Here is a 22,795-nt window from a genome sequence, read left to right on the forward strand (position 1 = left end):
GAGGTAACTCTGGGTCTTCCTTTCCTGTGCCGGTCCTCATGAGAGCCAGTTTCATCATAGCGCTTTATGGTTTTTGCGACCGCACTCGAAGAAACTTTCAAAGTTCTTGACATTTTCCAGATTGACTGAACTTCATGTCTTAAAGTAATGACGGACTACCGTTTCTCTTTGCTTATTTGAGCTGTTCTTGCCATAATATGGACAGTATTTTACCAAATAGGGCTATCTTCTGTATATCCCCCCTACCTTGTCACAACACAATTGATTGGCTCAAACGCATTAAGGAAAGTAATTCCACAAATTAACTTTTAAGAAGGCACGCCTTTTAATTGAAATGCATTCCAAGTGACTACCTCATGAAGCTGTTCGAGAGAATGCCAAGAATGTGCAAAGCTGTCATAAAGGCAAAGGGTGGCTACTTTGAAGAATCTCAAATGTAAATTATATTTTGATTTGTTTAACACTTTTTTGGTTACTACATGATTCCATATGTGTTATTTCATAGTTATGTCTTCACTATTATTCTACAATGTAGAAAATAGTCAAAATAAAGAGAAACCCTTGAATGAGTAGGTGTTCTAAAACTTCTGACTGGTACTGTATATGTATAATATATCTTCATCTCACTAGACAGAAAGACACCTTAAAAGATGGACTACCATCACCACTGCTATCACGAGCACAAACCCACAAAGGGAAAAACGTCAGTCAAATACTTTATTTCAGTATTAGAGAGATGTAGAAGGCATAGTGTGCAGACAGACAGTTACTGTGGTCCTGTCTATTCTCTGAGTAGCCTTCCCATCAGCAGGGGTCCTGTCTATTCTCTGAGTAGCCTTGCCATCAGCAGGGGTCCTGTCTATTCTCTGAGTAGCCTTTCCATCAGCAGGGGTCCTGTCTATTCTCTGAGTAGCCTTTCCATCAGCAGGGGTCCTGTCTATTCTCTGAGTAGCCTTGCAATCAGCAGGGGTCCTGTCTATTCTCTGAGTAGCCTTGCCATCAGCAGGGGTCCTGTCTATTCTCTGAGTAGCCTTGCCATCAGCAGGGGTCCTGTCTATTCTCTGAGTAGCCTTGCAATCAGCAGGGGTCCTGTCTATTCTCTGAGTAGCCTTGCCATCAGCAGGGGTCCTGTCTATTCTCTGAGTAGCCTTGCCATCAGCAGGGGTCCTGTCTATTCTCTGAGTAGCCTTTCCATCAGCAGGGGTCCTGTCTATTCTCTGAGTAGCCTTGCCATCAGCAGGGGTCCTGTCTATTCTCTGAGTAGCCTTGCCATCAGCAGGGGTGTATTTACGAAGAGCCAAATGGAAGCAAAGGGAACAAAACGGAGAGGGAGCTACCTGAACTTGCCCAACAGAAACTCTCGTTTTCTGTTTCAAAACATTTTGCAACTGTTTGCTACAGTGTGCACTAATGATTACACCCCTGTTTAGGCATCTTCTCCAATGAGAATATGATGTGATGTCTGCCAACGCAATACTATTTTCTGAGAGACATTGTTCAAATCATCATCAAAATAACTCAAATATATCATCATCATCTGTTGCAAAAATAAACTATCTGTTTCACAATTAGGTTCATTGCAGTTGACAAAAACATTATGAATACACAATTTGAAAATGGCTAAATCTCAATCAAAACATAATTGTCAAACAATGCATCTACTTTATTAAAAACAACATGTAACCATTCAAAAACAGGATTAATCTTGAATCACACACAGACACAGACACACACACACACACTTTAATGCCCTAGGTGAAGGTCAGTGCAGTGTTCAGACTCAGTAAAACAGCTAATGTAGCACCGTCTCTAAAGCCACCTGAGATAAGTCCTGCCCCTCTGAGGCCTGAGAGCAGAGACAGGGGTCGGGGGTCACCATTGTAACACACACACACTGACACACACCCTCCCCCCTGGCTACATCTCTCCCTGGCTATGGTTCCCTATTTCTTAAATTCAGTATTGGTCTGTGGTGTGTGTGTGTCTCAGTGGTGTGTGTGTGTCTCAGTGGTGTGTGTGTGTGTCTCAGTGGTGTGTGTGTGTGTCTCAGTGGTGTGTGTGTGTCTCAGTGGTGTGTGTGTGTCTCAGTGGTGTGTATGTGTCTCAGTGGTGTGTGTGTGTGTCTCAGTGGTGTGTGTGTGTCTCAGTGGTGTGTGTGTGTCTCAGTGGTGTGTGTGTGTGTGTGTGCTCAGTGGTGTGTGTGTGTGTCTCAGTGGTGTGTGTGTGTCTCAGTGGTGTGTGTGTGTGTCTCAGTGGTGTGTGTGTGTCTCAGTGGTGTGTGTGTGTCTCAGTGGTGTGTGTGTGTCTCAGTGGTGTGTGTGTGTCTCAGTGGTGTGTGTGTGTGTCTCAGTGGTGTGTGTGTGTCTCAGTGGTGTGTGTGTGTCTCAGTGGTGTGTGTGTGTGTGTGTCTCAGTGGTGTGTGTGTGTGTCTCAGTGGTGTGTGTGTGTCTCAGTGGTGTGTGTGTGTGTCTCAGTGGTGTGTGTGTGTCTCAGTGGTGTGTGTGTGTCTCAGTGGTGTGTGTGTGTCTCAGTGGTGTGTGTGTGTCTCAGTGGTGTGTGTGTGTCTCAGTGGTGTGTGTGTGTCTCAGTGGTGTGTGTGTGTCTCAGTGGTGTGTGTGTGTGTCTCAGTGGTGTGTGTGTGTGTCTCTGTGGTGTGTGTGTGTGTGTGTGTGTGTGTGTGTGTGTAAGTGTGTGTGTGTGTGTGTGTCTCAGTGGTGTGTGTGTGTCTCAGTGGTGTGTGTGTGTCTCTGTGGTGTGTGTGTGTCTCAGTGGTGTGTGTGTGTCTCAGTGGTGTGTGTGTGTCTCAGTGGTGTGTGTGTGTCTCAGTGGTGTGTGTGTGTCTCAGTGGTGTGTGTGTCTCAGTGGTGTGTGTGTGTGTGTGTGTGTGTGTCTCAGTGTGTGTCTCAGTGGTGTGTGTGTGTGTCTCAGTGGTGTGTGTGTGTCTCAGTGGGTGTCTCAGTGGTGTGTGTGTGTCTCAGTGGTGTGTGTGTGTGTCTCAGTGGTGTGTGTGTGTCTCAGTGGTGTGTGTGTGTGTCTCAGTGGTGTGTGTGTGTCTCAGTGGTGTGTGTGTGTCTCAGTGGTGTGTGTGTGTGTGTGTGTGTCTCAGTGGTGTGTGTGTGTGTGTGTGTCTCAGTGGTGTGTGTGTGTGTGTGTGTGTGTGTGTGTCTCAGTGGTGTGTGTGTGTGTGTGTGTGTGTGTGTGTGTGTGTGTGTGTGTGTGTGTGTGTCTCAGTGGTGTATGTGTGTCTCTGTGGTGTGTGTGTGTGTGTGTGTGTCTCAGTGGTGTGTGTGTGTCTCAGTGGTGTGTGTGTGTGTGTTTCTCAGTGGTGTGTGTTGCTGACTGCTGTAGTGTCCTGGTGTGTGTGTTTGTCCCAGCTGTCTGTGTTGTGTCCGTGTTTCCTCTGGTGGCGTTTGTAGTTGTCCCAGTGTCCCGTGGTGTAATCACACTCAGCACAGCCGTAAGGCTTCTCCCCCGTGTGTCTCAGCATGTGTCTCTTCAGGTTCATGCTCTGGTTACAGCTGTAGCCGCACACAGAGCAGTGGAACGGCTTGGCTCCAGAGTGAATCCTCTCATGGCGCCTCAGGTTGGCCAGGTTCCCGCAGGCGTACGAGCACTGGGCACAGCGGTAGGGCTTCTCCCCTGTGTGAATGCGGAGGTGGCGTTTCAGGTTGTCCAGGTGGGCCGAGGCGTAGGGGCACTGGGGGCAGCGGTGGGGTTTCTCCCCACTGTGGGTGTGGGCGTGTCGAGCCAGGTGGTTGGGGTAGAGGGAGAGGAAGGGGCAGAGAGGGCAGCGGTACAGCTTACTGGCCCCCGGCCGGAGTGTGTTTGAGTCAGTGTCACCAGGTGTGTCTCTGTCAGTGGGGCTGGAGGAGCCTGGTTCCTTAGAGAGGAGAAACTCAGAACATTGACTACACATCTGCCCTCCGCCCTCCTCTCCTCCCTCCCCCTCTCCTTCTCCCTCCAGGGTGAGGCCACAGGAACGACAGCAGAGGGGGAAGAGGAGGTCAGGGAGGGGGGCGGATGGGGGGAGACAGGGGAGGAGGGGGGAGGAGGAAGAGGCTACCCCCCCTAGGGTCTGGAGGAAATCAGAATCCTCCCTCACACACACTGTCAGGTCTGACACCACGGCATCTGGAGAAGAGAACAGTGCACACAGACCAATGACCTTTAGTTCAGTAACCAGCCAACCAAACAGAGCTTATTCCTCTTTTTCAACTCCAGTTTCAGGAAGTTAACCAACACTTCTCCTTTCACTCTGAGCTACACGCTAGAACGTTTGAAAGACAACATCCTCTATTCTGGAACATATTGTGTGTGTACATGTGTACCAGCCTGACTGTGTGCCCTTACCTTCACCATTATCTCTGTGTGTGTGTGTACCAGCCTGACTGTGTGCCCTTACCTTCACCATTATCTCTGTGTGTGTGTACCAGCCTGACTGTGTGCCCTTACCTTCACCATTATCTCTCTGTGTGTGTACCAGCCTGACTGTGTGCCCTTACCTTCACCATTATCTCTGTGTGTGTACCAGCCTGACTGTGTGCCCTTACCTTCACCATTATCTATGTGTGTGTGTACCAGCCTGACTGTGTGCCCTTACCTTCACCATTATCTCTGTGTGTGTACCAACCTGACTGTGTGCCCTTACCTTCACCATTATCTCTATGTGTGTGTACCAGCCTGACTGTGTGCCCTGACCTTCACCATTATCTCTGTGTGTGTGTACCAGCCTGACTGTGTGCCCTTACCTTCACCATTATCTCGCTGTGTGTGTACCAGCCTGACTGTGTGCCCTTACCTTCACCATTATCTCTGTGTGTGTGTGTGTGTGTGTGTACCAGCCTGACTGTGTGCCTTACCTTCACCACTATCTCTGTGTGTGTGTGTACCAGCCTGACTGTGTGCCCTTATCTTCACCATTATCTCTCCGTGTGTGTACCAGTCTGACTGTGTGCCCTTACCTTCACCATTATCTCTGTGTGTGTGTGTACCAGCCTGACTGTGTGCCCTTACCTTCACCATTATCTCTCTGTGTGTGTACCAGCCTGACTGTGTGCCCTTACCTTCACCATTATCTCTGTGTGTGTGTGTGTACCAGCCTGACTGTGTGCCCTTACCTTCACCATTATCTCTGTGTGTGTGTACCAGCCTGACTGTGTGCCCTTACCTTCACCATTATCTCTCTGTGTGTGTACCAGCCTGACTGTGTGCCCTTACTTTCACCATTATCTCTGTGCGTGTACCAGCCTGACTTTGTGCCCTTACCTTCACCATTATCTCTGTGTGTGTGTACCAGCCTGACTGTGTGCCCTTACCTTCACCATTATCTCTGTGTGCGTGTACCAGCCTGACTGTGTGCCCTTATCTTCACCATTATCTGTGTTTGTACCAGCCTGACTGTGTGCCCTTACCTTCACCATTATCTATGTGTGTGTGTACCAGCCTGACTGTGTGCCCTTACCTTCACCATTATCTCTGTGTGTGTACCAGCCTGACTGTGTGCCCTTACCTTCACCATTACCTATGTGTGTGTGTACCAGCCTGACTGTGTGCCCTTACCTTCACCATTATCTCTGTGTGTGTACCAGCCTGACTGTATGCCCTTACCTTCACCATTATCTCTATGTGTGTGTACCAGCCTGACTGTGTGCCCTGACCTTCACCATTATCTCTGTGTGTGTGTACCAGCCTGACTGTGTGCCCTTACCTTCACCATTATCTCTGTGTGTGTGTACCAGCCTGACTGTGTGCCCCTACCTTCACCATTATCTCTGTGTGTGTGTGTGTGTGTGTACCAGCCTGACTGTGTGCCTTACCTTCACCACTATCTCTGTGTGTGTGTACCAGCCTGACTGTGTGCCCTTATCTTCACCATTATCTCTCCGTGTGTGTACCAGTCTGACTGTGTGCCCTTACCTTCACCATTATCTCTGTGTGTGTACCAGCCTGACTGTGTGCCCTTACCTTCACCATTATCTCTCTGTGTGTGTGTACCAGCCTGACTGTGTGCCCTTACCTTCAACATTATCTCTGTGTGTGTGTGTACCAGCCTGACTGTGTGCCCTTACCTTCACCATTTTCTCTGTGTGTGTGTACCAGTCTGACTGTGTGCCCTTACCTTCACCATTATCTCTGTGTGTGTGTGTACCAGCCTGACTGTGTGCCCTTACCTTCACCATTATCTCTGTGTGTGTGTACCAGCCTGACTGTGTGCCCTTATCTTCACCATTATCTGTGTGTGTGTACCAGCCTAACTGTGTGCCCTTACCTTCACCATTATCTATGTATGTGTGTACCAGCCTGACTGTGTGCCCTTACCTTCACCATTATCTATGTGTGTGTGTACCAGCCTGACTGTGTGCCCTTACCTTCACCATTATCTCTGTGTGTGTGTTTACCAGCCTGACTGTGTGCCCTTCACCATTTTCTATGTGTGTGTGTACCAGCCTGACTGTGTGCCCTTACCTTCACCATTATCTCTGTGTGTGTGTACCAGCCTGACTGTGTGCCCTTATCTTCACCATTATCTGTGTGTGTACCAGCCTGACTGTGTGCCCTTACCTTCACCATTATCTATGTGTGTGTGTGTACCAGCCTGACTGTGTGCCCTTACCTTCACCATTATCTCTGTGTGTGTACCAGCCTGACTGTGTGCCCTTACCTTCACCATTATCTATGTGTGTGTGTACCAGCCTGACTGTGTGCCCTTACCTTCACCATTATCTCTGTGTGTGTACCAGCCTGACTGTGTGCCCTTACCTTCACCATTATCTCTATGTGTGTGTACCAGCCTGACTGTGTGCCCTGACCTTCACCATTATCTCTGTGTGTGTACCAGCCTGACTGTGTGCCCTTACCTTCACCATTATCTCTGTGTGTGTGTGTACCAGCCTGACTGTGTGCCCCTACCTTCACCATTATCTCTGTGTGTGTGTGTGTGTGTACCAGCCTGACTGTGTGCCTTACCTTCACCACTATCTCTGTGTGTGTGTACCAGCCTGACTGTGTGCCCTTATCTTCACCATTATCTCTCCGTGTGTGTACCAGTCTGACTGTGTGCCCTTACCTTCACCATTATCTCTGTGTGTGTGTACCAGCCTGACTGTGTGCCCTTATCTTCACCATTATCTCTCCGTGTGTGTACCAGCCTGACTGTGTGCCCTTACCTTCACCATTATCTCTCTGTGTGTGTGTACCAGCCTGACTGTGTGCCCTTACCTTCAACATTATCTCTGTGTGTGTGTGTACCAGCCTGACTGTGTGCCCTTACCTTCACCATTTTCTCTGTGTGTGTGTACCAGTCTGACTGTGAGCCCTTACCTTCACCATTATCTCTGTGTGTGTGTGTACCAGCCTGACTGTGTGCCCTTACCTTCACCATTATCTGTGTGTGTGTGTACCAGCCTGACTGTGTGCCCTTACCTTCACCATTATCTCTGTGTGTGTGTACCAGCCTGACTGTGTGCCCTTATCTTCACCATTATCTGTGTGTGTGTACCAGCCTGACTGTGTGCCCTTACCTTCACCATTATCTATGTATGTGTGTACCAGCCTGACTGTGTGCCCTGACCTTCACCATTATCTCTGTGTGTGTGTACCAGCCTGACTGTGTGCCCTGACCTTCACCATTATCTCTGTGTGTGTACCAGCCTGACTGTGTGCCCTTACCTTCACCATTATCTCTGTGTGTGTGTACCAGCCTGACTGTGTGCCCCTACCTTCACCATTATCTCTGTGTGTGTGTGTGTGTGTACCAGCCTGACTGTGTGCCTTACCTTCACCACTATCTCTGTGTGTGTGTACCAGCCTGACTGTGTGCCCTTATCTTCACCATTATCTCTCCGTGTGTGTACCAGTCTGACTGTGTGCCCTTACCTTCACCATTATCTCTGTGTGTGTACCAGCCTGACTGTGTGCCCTTACCTTCACCATTATCTCTCTGTGTGTGTGTACCAGCCTGACTGTGTGCCCTTACCTTCAACATTATCTCTGTGTGTGTGTGTACCAGCCTGACTGTGTGCCCTTACCTTCACCATTTTCTCTGTGTGTGTACCAGTCTGACTGTGTGCCCTTACCTTCACCATTATCTGTGTGTGTGTGTGTACCAGCCTGACTGTGTGCCCTTACCTTCACCATTATCTCTGTGTGTGTGTACCAGCCTGACTGTGTGCCCTTACCTTCACCATTATCTCTGTGTGTGTGTACCAGCCTGACTGTGTGCCCTTATCTTCACCATTATCTGTGTGTGTGTACCAGCCTGACTGTGTGCCCTTACCTTCACCATTATCTATGTATGTGTGTACCAGCCTGACTGTGTGCCCTTACCTTCACCATTATCTCTGTGTGTGTACCAGCCTGACTGTGTGCCCTTAACTTCACCATTACCTCTATGTGTGTGTACCAGCCTGACTGTGTGCCCTGACCTTCACCATTATCTGTGTGTGTGTGTGTGTGTGTACCAGCCTGACTGTATGCCCTTACCTTCAACATTATATCTGTGTGTGTGTACCAGCCTGACTGTGTGCCCTTACCTTCACCATTATCTCTGTGTGTGTGTACCAGCCTGACTGTGTGCCCTTACCTTCACCATTATCTCTGTTTGTGTGTGTACCAGCCTGACTGTGTGCCTTACCTTCACCACTATCTCTGTGTGTGTGTACCAGCCTGACTGTGTGCCCTTATCTTCACCATTATCTCGCCGTGTGTGTACCGGTCTGACTGTGTGCCCTTACCTTCACCATTATCTGTGTGTGTACCAGCCTGACTGTGTGCCCTTACCTTCACCATTATCTCTGTGTGTGTGTGTACCAGCCTGACTGTGTGCCCTTACCTTCACCATTATCTCTCTGTGTGTGTACCAGCCTGACTGTGTGCCCTTACTTTCACCATTATCTCTGTGTGTGTACCAGCCTGACTGTGTGCCCTTACCTTCACCACTATCTCTGTGTGTGTGTACCAGCCTGACTGTGTGCCCTTACCTTCACCATTATCTCTGTGTGTGTGTACCAGCCTGACTGTGTGCCCTTATCTTCACCATTATCTGTGTGTGTGTACCAGCCTGACTGTGTGCCCTTACCTTCACCATTATCTATGTGTGTGTGTACCAGCCTGACTGTGTGCCCTTACCTTCACCATTACCTCTGTGTGTGTACCAGCCTGACTGTGTGCCCTTACCTTCACCATTATCTCTATGTGTGTGTACCAGCCTGACTGTGTGCCCTGACCTTCACCATTATCTCTGTGTGTGTGTACCAGCCTGACTGTGTGCCCTTACCTTCACCATTATCTGTGTGTGTGTGTACCAGCCTGACTGTGTGCCCTTACCTTCACCATTATCTCTGTGTGTGTGTGTACCAGCCTGACTGTGTGCCCTTACCTTCACCATTATATCTGTGTGTGTGTGTGTGTGTGTACCAGCCTGACTGTGTGCCTTACCTTCACCACTATCTCTGTGTGTGTGTACCAGCCTGACTGTGTGCCCTTATCTTCACCATTATCTCTCCGTGTGTGTACCAGTCTGACTGTGTGCCCTTACCTTCACCATTATCTCTGTGTGTGTGTACCAGCCTGACTGTGTGCCCTTACCTTCACCATTATCTCTGTGTGTGTGTGTGTGTGTACCAGCCTGACTGTGTGCCCTTACCTTCACCATTATCTATGTGTGTGTGTACCAGCCTGACTGTGTGCCCTTACCTTCACCATTATCTCTGTGTGTGTGTACCAGCCTGACTGTGTGCCCTTATCTTCACCATTATCTGTGTGTGTGTACCAGCCTGACTGTGTGCCCTTACCATCACCATTATCTATGTGTGTTTACCAGCCTGACTGTGTGCCCTTACTTTAACCATTATCTCTGTGTGTGTACCAGCCTGACTGTGTGCCCTTACCTTCACCATTATCTCTATGTGTGTGTACCAGCCTGACTGTGTGCCCTGACCTTCACCATTATCTCTGTGTGTGTGTACCAGCCTGACTGTGTGCCCTTACTTTCACCATTATCTGTGTGTGTGTATACCAGCCTGACTGTGTGCCCTTACCTTCACCATTATCTCTGTGTGTGTGTGTGTGTGTGTGTACCAGCCTGACTGTGTGCCTTACCTTCACACACTATCTCTGTGTGTTTGTACCAGCCTGACTGTGTGCCCTTATCTTCACCATTATCTCTCCGTGTGTGTACCAGTCTGACTGTGTGCCCTTACCTTCACCATTATCTGTGTGTGTGTGTACCAGCCTGACTGTGTGCCCTTACCTTCAACATTATCTATTATATCTGTGTGTGTGTGTACCAGCCTGACTGTGTGCCCTTACCTTCACCATTATCTCTGTGTGTGTGTACCAGCCTGACTGTGTGCCCTTACCTTCACCATTATCTGTGTGTGTGTGTGTACCAGCCTGACTGTGTGCCCTTATCTTCAACATTATCTATTATATCTGTGTGTGTGTGTACCAGCCTGACTGTGTGCCCTTACCTTCACCATTTACTCTGTGTGTGTGTACCAGTCTGACTGTGTGCCCTTACCTTCACCATTATCTGTGTGTGTGTGTGTACCAGCCTGACTGTGTGCCCTTACCTTCAACATTATCTATTATATCTGTGTGTGTGTACCAGCCTGACTGTGTGCCCTTACTTTCACCATTATCTGTGTGTGTGTATACCAGCCTGACTGTGTGCCCTTACCTTCACCATTATCTGTGTGTGTGTGTGTGTGTGTGTGTGTACCAGCCTGACTGTGTGCCTTACCTTCACACACTATCTCTGTGTGTTTGTACCAGCCTGACTGTGTGCCCTTATCTTCACCATTATCTCTCCGTGTGTGTACCAGTCTGACTGTGTGCCCTTACCTTCACCATTATCTGTGTGTGTGTGTACCAGCCTGACTGTGTGCCCTTACCTTCAACATTATCTATTATATCTGTGTGTGTGTGTACCAGCCTGACTGTGTGCCCTTACCTTCACCATTATCTCTGTGTGTGTGTACCAGCCTGACTGTGTGCCCTTACCTTCACCATTATCTGTGTGTGTGTGTGTACCAGCCTGACTGTGTGCCCTTACCTTCAACATTATCTATTATATCTGTGTGTGTGTGTGTACCAGCCTGACTGTGTGCCCTTACCTTCACCATTTACTCTGTGTGTGTGTACCAGTCTGACTGTGTGCCCTTACCTTCACCATTATCTCTGTGTGTGTGTGTGTGTACCAGCCTGACTGTGTGCCCTTACCTTCACCATTTTCTCTCTGTGTGTGTACCAGCCTGACTGTGTGCCCTTACCTTCACCATTATCTGTGTGTGTGTACCAGCCTGACTGTGTGCCCTTACCTTCAACATTATCTCTGTGTGTGTGTGTACCAGCCTGACTGTGTGCCCTTACCTTCACCATTATCTGTGTGTGTGTGTACCAGCCTGACTGTGTGCCCTTACCTTCACCATTATCTCTGTGTGTGTGTACCAGCCTTACTGTGTGCCCTTACCTTCACAATTTTCTCTCTGTGTGTGTACCAGCCTGACTGTGTGCCCTTACCTTCACCATTATCTGTGTGTGTGTGTGTGTGTGTACCAGCCTGACTGTGTGCCCTTACCTTCAACATTATCTCTGTGTGTGTGTTTACCAGCCTGACTGTGTGCCCTTACCTTCACCATTTTCTATGTGTGTGTGTACCAGTCTGACTGTGTGCCCTTACCTTCACCATTATCTCTGTGTGTGTGTGTGTACCAGCCTGACTGTGTGCCCTTACCTTCACCATTATATCTGTGTGTGTGTGTGTACCAGCCTGACTGTGTGCCCTTACCTTCAACAGTATCTCTGTGTGTGTGTTTACCAGCCTGACTGTGTGCCCTTACCTTCACCATTTTCTATGTGTGTGTGTACCAGTCTGACTGTGTGCCCTTACCCTCACCATTATCTCTGTGTGTGTGTGTACCAGCCTGACTGTGTGCCCTTACCTTCACCATTTTCTCTGTGTGTGTGTACCAGTCTGACTGTGTGCCCTTACCTTCACCATTATCTCTGTGTGTGTGTGTACCAGCCTGACTGTGTGCCCTTACCTTCACCATTTTCTCTCTGTGTGTGTACCAGCCTGACTGTGTGCCCTTACCTTCACCATTATCTCTGTGTGTGTGTGTGTGTGTGTGTGTGTGTGTGTACCAGCCTGACTGTGTGCCCTTACCTTCAACATTATCTCTGTGTGTGTGTTTACCAGCCTGACTGTGTGCCCTTACCTTCACCATTTTCTATGTGTGTGTGTACCAGTCTGACTGTGTGCCCTTACCTTCACCATTATCTCTGTGTGTGTGTACCAGCCTGACTGTGTGCCCTTACCTTCACCATTATCTCTGTGTGTGTGTACCAGCCTGACTGTGTGCCCTTACCTTCACCATTATCTCTATGTGTGTGTACCAGCCTGACTGTGTGCCCTTACCTTTACCATTATCTCTGTGTGTGTGTACCAGCCTGACTGTGTGCCCATACCTTCACCATTATCTCTGTGTGTGTGTACCAGCCTGACTGTGTGCCCTTACCTTCACCATTATCTCTGTGTGTGTGTACCAGCCTGACTGTGTGCCCTTACCTTCACCATTATCTGTGTGTGTGTGTACCAGCCTGACTGTGTGCCCCTACCTTCACCATTATCTCTGTGTGTGTGTACCAGCCTGACTGTGTGCCCTTACCTTCACCATTATCTCTGTGTGTGTGTGTACCAGCCTGACTGTGTGCCTTTACCTTCACCATTATCTCTGTGTGTGTGTACCAGCCTGACTGTGTGCCCTTACCTTCACCATTATCTCTGTGTGTGTGTACCAGCCTGACTGTGTGCCCTTACCTTCACCATTATCTCTGTGTGTGTGTTTCCGTCTGCTGCGTCTCTTTAGTGTGTGGGTGCGTTGCGGCCGGGGCCGGGACTCCTGGCTGTGTGAGCGCTGGTGCCTCCGCAGGTTCCCCAGCGAACTACAGGCATAGCTGCAAGCGTTGCAGAGGTAGGGCTTCTCCCCGGTGTGTGTGCGTGTGTGTCTCTGCAGGTTTACCCTCTGTGTAGAGGCGTAGGGGCAGTGGGGACAGTGGTAGGGCTTCTCTCCATCATGGGTCCTCATGTGGCGTTTTAGATGGTTGGAGTAGCGAGAGGAGAAACTACACAGAGAGCACGTGTACAGCTTCATACAGGCTTCTTCATCACCCGCCTTCCTCCTCTTCCTCTTCCTGTCCTTCCTCCCACAGGATTGGACAGCCGGGGTTGACTCCTCCTCCTGTGAGGTATCCTCCATGGCTGTGTGTGATTCTGATTGGAGGCCCTCTTCACAGCTCAGGCAGTAGAGTCCCGCCCCCAAGTCTAGTCCCGCTCCTAGGTCAAGGTCGGCCCCCATCAATTGGCCACACCCCTTACAGGAGAGGAACACTGGGAAGGCGGAGTCACCCGGACCTGGAAGGGTGGAGCCGTCATCACTTAGAGAGAACACTGTCATACCTGGTAGAGAGAGGGAGGGAGAGGTGAGAGAGAGAGGGAAGGAGAGAGAGACCGAGAGAGAGAGAGAGAGAGAGAGAGAGAGAAAGAGAGAGAGAGAGAGGGAGAGCGGAAGAGAGCAGGGGAGGAAGGGAGAGCAGGAGAGAGATAGAGGAAGAGAGAGTGGGAGCGAGAGAGAGAGAGAGAGAGAAAGAGAGAGAGGAGCATACAACAGCATTTAGTCAAGGACTCGTAAAACCATGTACAGTGCATTCGGAAAGTATTCAGACCCCTTCACTTTTTCCACATTTTGTTCCGTTAAAGCCTTATTCTAAAATGGATTAAATAAAAACAATTCCTCATCAATTTACACACAATACCCCATAATGACAAAGCGAAAACAGGTTGTTAGACATTTTTGAAAAATGTATAAATAAATAAAATACAGAAATACCTTATTTACATAAGTATTCAGACCCTGTGCTATGAGACTAGAAATTGAGCTAAGGTGCATTCTGTTTCCATTGCTCATCCTTGAGATGTTTCCACAATTTGGAGTCCACCTGTGGTCAATTCAATTGATTGGACATGGAAAGGCACAAATCTGTCTATATAAAGGTCCCACAGTTGACAGTGCATGTCAGAGCAAAAACCAAGCCAAGAGGTCGAAGGAATTGTCCGTAGAGCTCCGAGACAGGATTGTGTCGAGGCACAGATCTGGGGAAGGGTACCAAAACATTTATTCAGCATTGAAGGTCCCCAAGAACACAGTGGCCTTCATCATTCTTAAATGGAAGAAGTTTGGAACCACCAAGACTCTTCCTAGAGCTGGCCACCCGGCCAAACTGAGCAATCGGGGGAGAAGGGCCTTGGTCAAGGAGGTGACAGAGAACCCGATGGTCACTCTGACAGAGCTCTAGAGTTCCTCTGTGGAGATGGGAGAACCTTCCAGAAGGACGACCATCTCTGCAGCACTCCACCAATCAGGCTTTTATGGTAGAGTGGCCAGACGGAAGCCACTCCTCAGTAAAAGGCACATGACAGCCCGCTTGGAGTTTGCCAAAAGGCACCTAAAGACTCTCAGACCATGAGAAACAAGATTCTCTGGTCTGATGAAACCAAGATTGAACTCTTTGGCCTGAATGTCAAGCGTCACGCCTGGAGGAAACCAGGCACCGCTCATCACCTGGCCAATACCATCCCTACGGTGAAGCATGGATGTTTTTCAGCGGCAGGGACCGGGAGACTAGTCAGGATCGAGGGAAAGATGAACGGCGCAAAGTACAAAGAGATCCTTGATGAAAACCTGCTCCAGAGTGCTCAGGACTTCAGACTGCGGTGAAGGTTCACCTTCCAACAGGACAATGACCCTAAGCACACAGCCAAGACAATGCAGGAGTGGCTTCGGGACAAGTCTCTGAATGTCCTTGAGTGGCCCAGCCAGAGCCCGGACTTGAACCCGATCGAACATCTCTGGGGAGACCTCCCCATCCAACCTGACAGAGCTTGAGAGGATCTGCAGAGAAGAATGGGAGAAACTCCCCAAATACAGGTGTGCCAAGCTTGTAGCGTCATACCCAAAAAGACTCAAGGCTGTAATCGCAGCCAAAAGGTGCTTCAACAAAGTACTGAGTAAAGGGTCTGAATACTTATGTAAATGTAATATTTCCGTTTTTTTTTTATTACACTACCGTTCAAAAGTTTGGGGTCACTTACAAATGTCCTTGTTTTTGAAAGAAAAGCAATTTTGTTGTCCATTAAAATAACATCAAATTGATCCGAAATACAGTGTAGACATTGTTAATGTTGTAAATGGCTATTGTAGCTGGAAACGGCTGATTTTTAATGGAATATCTACATAGGCGTACAGAGGCCCATTATCAGCAACCATCAGTCCTGTGTTCCAATGGCACGTTGTGTTTGCTAATCCAAGTTTATCATTTTAAAAGGCTAATTGATCATTAGAAAACCCTTTTACAATGATGTTAGCACAGCTGAAAACTGTTGTGCTGATTAAAGAAGCAATAAAACTGGCCTTCTTGAGACTTTCTGGAGCATCATCAATTGAAGGTTCGATTACAGGCTCAAAATGGCCAGAAACAAAATAACTTTCTTCTGAAACTCGTCAGTCTATTCTTGTTCTGAGAAATGAAGGCTATTCTATGCGAGAAATTGCCAAGAAACTGAAGATCTCGTACAACGCTGTGTACTACTCCCTTCACAGAACAGCGCCAACTGGCTCTAGTCCTGTGCAGCTCAGTTGGTAGAGCATGGCGCTTGCAACGCCAGGGTTGTGGGTTCGATTCCCACGGGGGGGCCAGTATGGAAAATAAAATAAAAATGTATGCACTCACTAACTGTAAGTCGCTCTGGATAAGAGCGTCTGCTAAATGACTAAAATGTAAAATGTAAAAATGTAACCAGAATAGAAAGAGGAGTGGGACGCCCACGTGCACAACTGAGCAAGAGGACAAATACATTAGAGTGTCTAGTTTGAGAAACAGGCGCCTCACAGGTCCTCAACTGACAGCTTCATTAAAATGTCCAGCTACAATAGCCATTTACAACATTAACAATGTCTACACTGTATTTCTGATCAATTTGATGTTATTTTAATGGACAAAAACAATGCTTTTCTTTCGAAAACAAGGACATTTCTAAGTGACCCCAAACTTTTGAACGGTAGTGTACATTTGCAAAAATTTCCAATAACCTGTTTTTGCTTCATCATTATGGGGTATTGTGTGTAGATTGATGAGGGGGGGGACTATTTAATCCATTTTAGAATAAGGCTGTAATGTAACAAAATGTGGAAAAAGTCAAGGGGTCTGAATACTTTCCGAATACACTGTAAGTGTGTGTATGTGTACTTGTCAGTGTCAGCCTGGTCACTAGAAATAGCTTTCGATTTCTAACATTTGAAAAGGTCCTGAGGACATCGATATATGCCTTCCTCGGCCCATATATATATATTTTTATAATATTGAAAACTATTGCAGAGAACTGGCGTGAACTCATGATGCTCGGAGGCAAAGAGCGCTGCTTATGCCGTGTTCAAAACAACTGGGAACTGAGAAATCTCTGACTTCCCGACTTCAGTGCGTTCAAAACAACTGGGAACTCTGAAAAAAAATTAACTCAGACTGGGAAAAATTGGTATGAACTCAGAATTCAACTCGGGAACTCTGGACTCTTTTTAGAGCTCTGACTTTCCAACCTGAAGATCACTGACGTCATGATTTGACCTCGTATTTTTCAGAGTTCCCAGTTGTTTTGAACGTTGGCATTAGCCCAAAGCATGCTGCTCTGACCACTGCAGTTCACAATGCTCTAGATGATACTTGACGGAAACAGTGCATTCCCCAACCCATAGCCCTAACCTTAACCCTTTACAGAGTTAGCCTTGTCTGAGCCGGAGGGTTACGTTAAGCTACATGGAGTTGTTTTAAGAAGGTCATACCAAGGATAATTGAGCTATTTGATTTTGAATTTTAAGACCCCTTGAATAAAAAAAAAAAATGTACATGTTCGTGAGAGTCTCTCAGTGTGTAACCCAAACTGTTGGGACGCTACAGACAGAAGTTGGCAGATCGGCTGTACCGACTTCAGACGAGTCCCAAGACGCTTGTGGGGGTCGTAGAGCAAAACGGAGAACACCACGGTGTTCGTGACAGTCTCATCTTTTCATAATAGTAACGCAGGCCAAACCGTTCGGATGCTACAGGCGATTTTGTGAGAAGAATGATTTTCTGGATGTCTCGTGGTCTGACAAACACCGCTCTAGCTCTGTCACCTTTCACAACAGATGCGGAGGTGCGACATCGGCGGATGCGGGGGATTGAGACGCATCCAATGCAAAATAACGGATATCTCTAGCTTAAACTGATGGATCTTTATGGTGATTTATTTATTATGCTAATTACATTTCCACGGGGGCATGGACATAGACTCTAGGGGGTTAAACCCTCGTAATTAATACCTTAAACTTAAAGCTTTGAGTTGTTTCTGTTTTAACCCTGTTACCACGCAGAATTAACCCTGTTACCACGCAGAATTAACCCTGTTACCACGCAGAATTAACCCTGTTACCACGCAGAATTAACCCTGTAACCACGCAGAATTAACCCTGTAACCACGCAGAATTAACCCTGTTACCACGCAGAATTAACCCTGTAACCACGAAGAATTAACCCTGTTACCACGCAGAATTAACCCTGTTACCACGCAGAATTAACCCTGTTACCACGCAGAGTTAACCCTGTTACCACGCAGAATTAACCCTGTTACCACGCAGAATTAACCCTGTTACCACGCAGAATTAACCCTGTTACCACGCAGAATTAACCCTGTTACCACGCAGAATTAACCCTGTTACCACGCAGAGTTAACCCTGTTACCACGCAGAATTAACCCTGTTACCACGCAGAATTAACCCTGTTACCACGCAGAATTAACCCTGTTACCACGCAGAGTTAACCCTGTTACCACGCAGAATTAACCCTGTTACCACGCAGAATTAACCCTGTTACCACGCAGAATTAACCCTGTTACCACGCAGAATTAACCCTGTAACCACGAAGAATTAACCCTGTAACCACGAAGAATTAACCCTGTAACCACGAAGAATTAACCCTGTTACCACGCAGAATTAACCCTGTTACCACGCAGAATTAACCCTGTTACCACGCAGAATTAACCCTGTTACCACGCAGAATTAACCCTGTTACCACGCAGAATTAACCCTGTTACCACGCAGAATTAACCCTGTTACCACGCAGAATTAACCCTGTTACCACGCAGAATTAACCCTGTTACCACGCAGAATTAACCCTGTTACCACGCAGAATTAATGCGTCACAAAATAGAATGAAACTATGAGATCAGGTTGGTCAGTGTGTTTGTGTAATGTGTGTGTCTGACCTGTGTCTCTGTCCAGTCCCATGATCTCTGTGTCTCCAAACTCACAGAGCTCTCCACTAAGCAGGAAGTCACTGTCCAGAACCAGGCATCCTGGATCACACTCCACACCATCTACTATATTACACACACACACACACACACACACACACACACACACACACACACCATCATTACACTACACACACTCCATCATTACACACACTCCATCATTACACACACACCATCACTACACTACACACACCATCACTACACTACACACACACCATCATTACACTACACACACACCATCATTACACACACGCCATCACTACACTACACACACACACCATCATTACACTACACACACACCATCATTACACTACACACACACCATCATTACACTACACACACACCATCATTACACACACTCCATCATTACACACACACCATCACTACACTACACACACCATCACTACACTACACACACACCATCATTACACTACACACACACCATCATTACACACACGCCATCACTACACTACACACACACACCATCATTACACTACACACACACCATCATTACACTACACACACACCATCATTACACTACACACACACCATCAATACACTACACACACACCATCACTACACTACACTACACACCATCACTACACTACACTACACTGTCTACTGCAAAACACAATAACCTCTCTCCTCACACTAATACAGCATTGTGGGGTGATTGAAGAGGAAAGGTAGGGGAGAGAGGGAGGGAGGAGAGGGGGAGGTCAGGCAGGGGAAGTGGAGACAGGAAGCAGAGAAGAGGAAGTCCAGCTGAGACAACACTCAGGATGAGATAACACACACACAGGATGAGAGAGAGAGAGACAGAGACAGAGACAGAGAGAGACAGAGAGACAGAGAGAGAGAGAGAGAGAGAGAGAGAGAGAGAGAGATAGAGAGCGAGACAGAGAGAGAGAGAGGGAGAGAGAGAGAACTCAGAGAGAGGGAGAGAGAGAGAGAGAGAGAGAGAGACAGAGAGACAGCAAGAGATAGAGAGACAGAGAGAGAGAGAGGGAGAGAGAGAGAGAGAGAGAGAGAACTCAGAGAGAGGGGAGAGAGAGAGAGAACTCAGAGAGAGGGAGGGAGAGAGAGAGAGAGAGAGAACTCAGAGAGAGAGAGAGAGAGAGAGAGAGAGAGAGAGAGAGAGAGAGAGAGAGAGAGAGAGAGAGAGAGAGAGAGAGAGAGATAGAGAGCGAGACAGAGAGAGAGAGAGGGAGAGAGAGAGAACTCAGAGAGAGAGAGAGAGAGAGAGAGAGAGAGAGAGAGAGACATAGAGAGAGAGAGAGACAGAGAGAGAGACAGTGAGAGAGAGAGGGAGAGATTACAGTTCTGGAAGCTGACAGAGGTTTAACAGCTGAAGTACATATCAACTATGTAACTAAATGATCTAATCCTGTATCAAAATTGGATATACCCAAACCCAAGACTTCATTCAAATCAGTACAAATATGGATTACAGTTGATCTAGTAACCACCGTGAGCTAGGGGTCACTCCCCTAGAAGGTACAAGTAGCAAAACATCTCAGACATTGAAATATGTGGAAACTCAAGGACAACCAGCTAGTTAGTTTTGAGATAACTCCTTCACCACCCAGTCAATAGCATGACTATAGTAGCTAGTAAGGCTATAAAACTGTTCTTACATTTGACGGGCTGTGGGTTCGACTGTTTTCTCCTCGGCATTCTTCTTCTTTGTCTGCCTCGCTGTCAGTCAGTCGCAGTTCCCTCTCTGGTCTGTGTAGGCTCCGTCAGCTTGTCATTTCCCTACTCTGTCATCTTCCTCTTCCTCCAACGGACAAAAACACAACTATCAGTGTCATCAGTCTCACACACATAGGCTAACGTTACGCACGCTACCTAACTAGCTAGCTAAATATGCGGGGACCGGCTGACTTAGTTTGCAATTCTAGCTGGTTTGTTAGTCTAACCGAGAACATCGTTAGCTAGCTCTATTTAAAAGACAGTGAGCTGTTCTATATTGAAAGAAATTGGTCAGATGGAAGCGAATCATCTGGCTAGCTACTAACGTTAGATAGCTAAAGCTACGCTAGCTAGTGGTCAGTATTTAGGAGAACACAAAAAACGCCTATTCGTTTAGTTAAATGTAAATGCTAAACAACAAGCTAACTTTACATCAACTTAAGTCGTTCAATAAATATTTTCGGTTACAATAGTCTATTACTAACTTCCTCGAGGGTCCATTGTGTACATACTGCGATTTCCTGGAGCGTGACGTCAGAGTCCTTCTTTAATATACTTCCGGATCTTGGGTCTTGTAGTCATTAAAATGTATTCAGTTAACTTTGACGTCGAAGAAAAAAATTAATACTTTTATTTTTTAAGAAGCCTCTTTTTCAACTTTCAAGTTTAATGTTGAATTGTGCATGCAAATAGGCCTCATACAGCACACGTCATAAATGGTGACGTGTGCTGTATCAGACCTTAAAGTGAAACTCCTAATAACGCATCTATGTAAGAATAATATCCTCTGCCTTTTACAGAGATCATTCTGTGCCACTTTGTAAAAACATGTGTGCAGGCCTCTCTAAACACATATGTATATGGCCAGGGGGGCCAGTATGTAAAATGTATGCACTCACTAACTGTAAGTCACTCTGGATAAGAGCGTCTGCTAAATGACTAAGAAATGTAAAAAAAAAAAAAAAAAAAGTATTTACCTGACACTGGATTTGACCACCAGGGGCATATTTCCCCTCCTGTTAGAGAGTAACTATGATTGGAACTTTAGATTAGGGATTTCATAAAGGGTACTATTAGAGCAGCAGGATGGTAACAACCTATAAAGAATCACAGGAGATGAAGCCGTTTTCCAGCACCTATGGGCTGCTCCTCCTAATCCAATGATGTGTTCATATACATCATTGTCCTCATCAGTGGACGTCTGTCTGGTGACTTTTACCTAACTATAAGTCTATGCTTCTGCCTTGTGAGAGATATGCAGATGAACTCAATAGCTGACTTGAAGTTGAACGTTTGCTTTGTGTATATCTTGTTTCGTCTATTGTTGCCATTGTCCTGGCTGAAAGAAGGTTCAGTGAATGGGAAGGTGAAGCGTGAGCTAATACAGTGTATCACCTTTATTCCACACACAGAGATGCGTACAAAGCTCTCCCTCGCCCTCCATTTGGCAATTCTGACCACAATTCTATCCTCCTGATTCCTGCTTACAAGCGAAAACTAAAGTAGGAGGTACCAGTGACTCGCTCAATACGGAAGTGGTCAGATGACGCAGATGCTAAGCTACAGGACTGTTTTGCTAGCACAGACTGGAATATGTTCCGGGATTCATCCAATGGCATTGAGGAGTACATCACATCAGTCACCGGCTTCATCAATAAGTGCATCAATGACGTCAGCCCCACAGTGACCATACGTACATACCCCAACTAGAAGCCATGGATTACAGGCAACATCCGTACTGAGCTAAAGAGTAGAGCTGCCGCTTTCAAGGAGCGGGACTCTTACCCGGACGCTTATGAGAAATCCATCTATGCCCTCCAATGAACCATCAAACAGGCAAAGAGTCAATACAGGGCTAAGATTGAATCATACTAGACCGGCTCTGATGCTCGTCGGATGTGGCAGGGCTTACAAACTGTAAAGGACTACAAAGGGAAGCCCAGCCGCGAGCTGCCCGGTGACAGGAGCCTACCAGACGAGCTAAATCACTTCTATGCGCGCTTCGAGGCAAGCAACACTGAAGCATGCATGAGAGCACCAGCTGTTCCGGACGACTGTGTGATCACGCTCTCCGTAGCCGATGTGAGTAAACCTTTAAACAGTTCAACATGTACAAGGCCGCAGAGCCAGAAGGATTACCAGGACCTGTACTCAGAGCATGCGCTGATCAACTGGCAAGTAACTGACATTTTCAACCTGTCCCTAATACCTAATATTTGAATCAGCTGTGTAGTGCTAGGGTAAAAGCCAAAACGTGCACCCAGAGGGGGCCCCAGGACCAAGTTTGGGAAACCCTGGGCTACCCAATACCAGGTTGATGTTCCTTGGACACATAGGTATGATGTCCTTGGGACAACATATAGGTATGGGATAATGTCATCCACCCCCCAGCTGTGTCTCTCTGTCAACCTGTCTATATGTGATAGCGATTGAGCCTGGAGACGACATTAGACATGTGCAGAATACAGCAGGTGTAGACCTTACAGTGAAATGCTTACAAGCCCTTAACCAACAATGCATTTGTATTTTATTTTTTACCCCCCTTTTTCTCCCCAATTTCGTGATTACGATCTTGTCTCATCGCTGCAACTCCCCAACGGGCTCGGGAGAGGCAAAGGTCGAGTCATGCGTCCTCTGAAACATGACCCGCCAAGCCGCACTTCTTAACACCCGCTCTCTTAACTCGGAAGCCAGCCG

General features: G+C 47.3%; 1 protein-coding gene across 2 annotated transcripts; it reads right to left on the minus strand.

The window, feature by feature from the left end:
- Positions 1–3,318: 3,318 nt before the first annotated feature.
- On the minus strand, positions 3,319–20,630 carry LOC121539060 (zinc finger protein 513). Of its 2 annotated transcripts, XM_041847279.1 has the most exons (5): positions 20,584–20,630; positions 20,041–20,183; positions 18,356–18,469; positions 12,821–13,459; positions 3,319–4,131 (listed from the first exon to the last, which is right to left on the minus strand). In XM_041847279.1, exons 2-5 carry the CDS (start codon positions 20,078–20,080, stop codon positions 3,320–3,322), a joined length of 1,605 nt encoding a protein of 534 aa, XP_041703213.1. In that variant the 5' UTR covers positions 20,081–20,183; positions 20,584–20,630; the 3' UTR covers position 3,319. The 2 variants fall into 2 exon arrangements, with proteins under 2 accessions (XP_041703213.1, XP_041703212.1); XM_041847278.1 differs by having other exon boundaries at positions 20,041–20,621.
- Between the last annotated feature and the right edge of the window lie 2,165 nt (positions 20,631–22,795).

Source organism: Coregonus clupeaformis, chromosome 21 (assembly GCF_020615455.1).
Source record: "Coregonus clupeaformis isolate EN_2021a chromosome 21, ASM2061545v1, whole genome shotgun sequence".
NCBI lineage: Eukaryota > Metazoa > Chordata > Actinopteri > Salmoniformes > Salmonidae > Coregonus > Coregonus clupeaformis.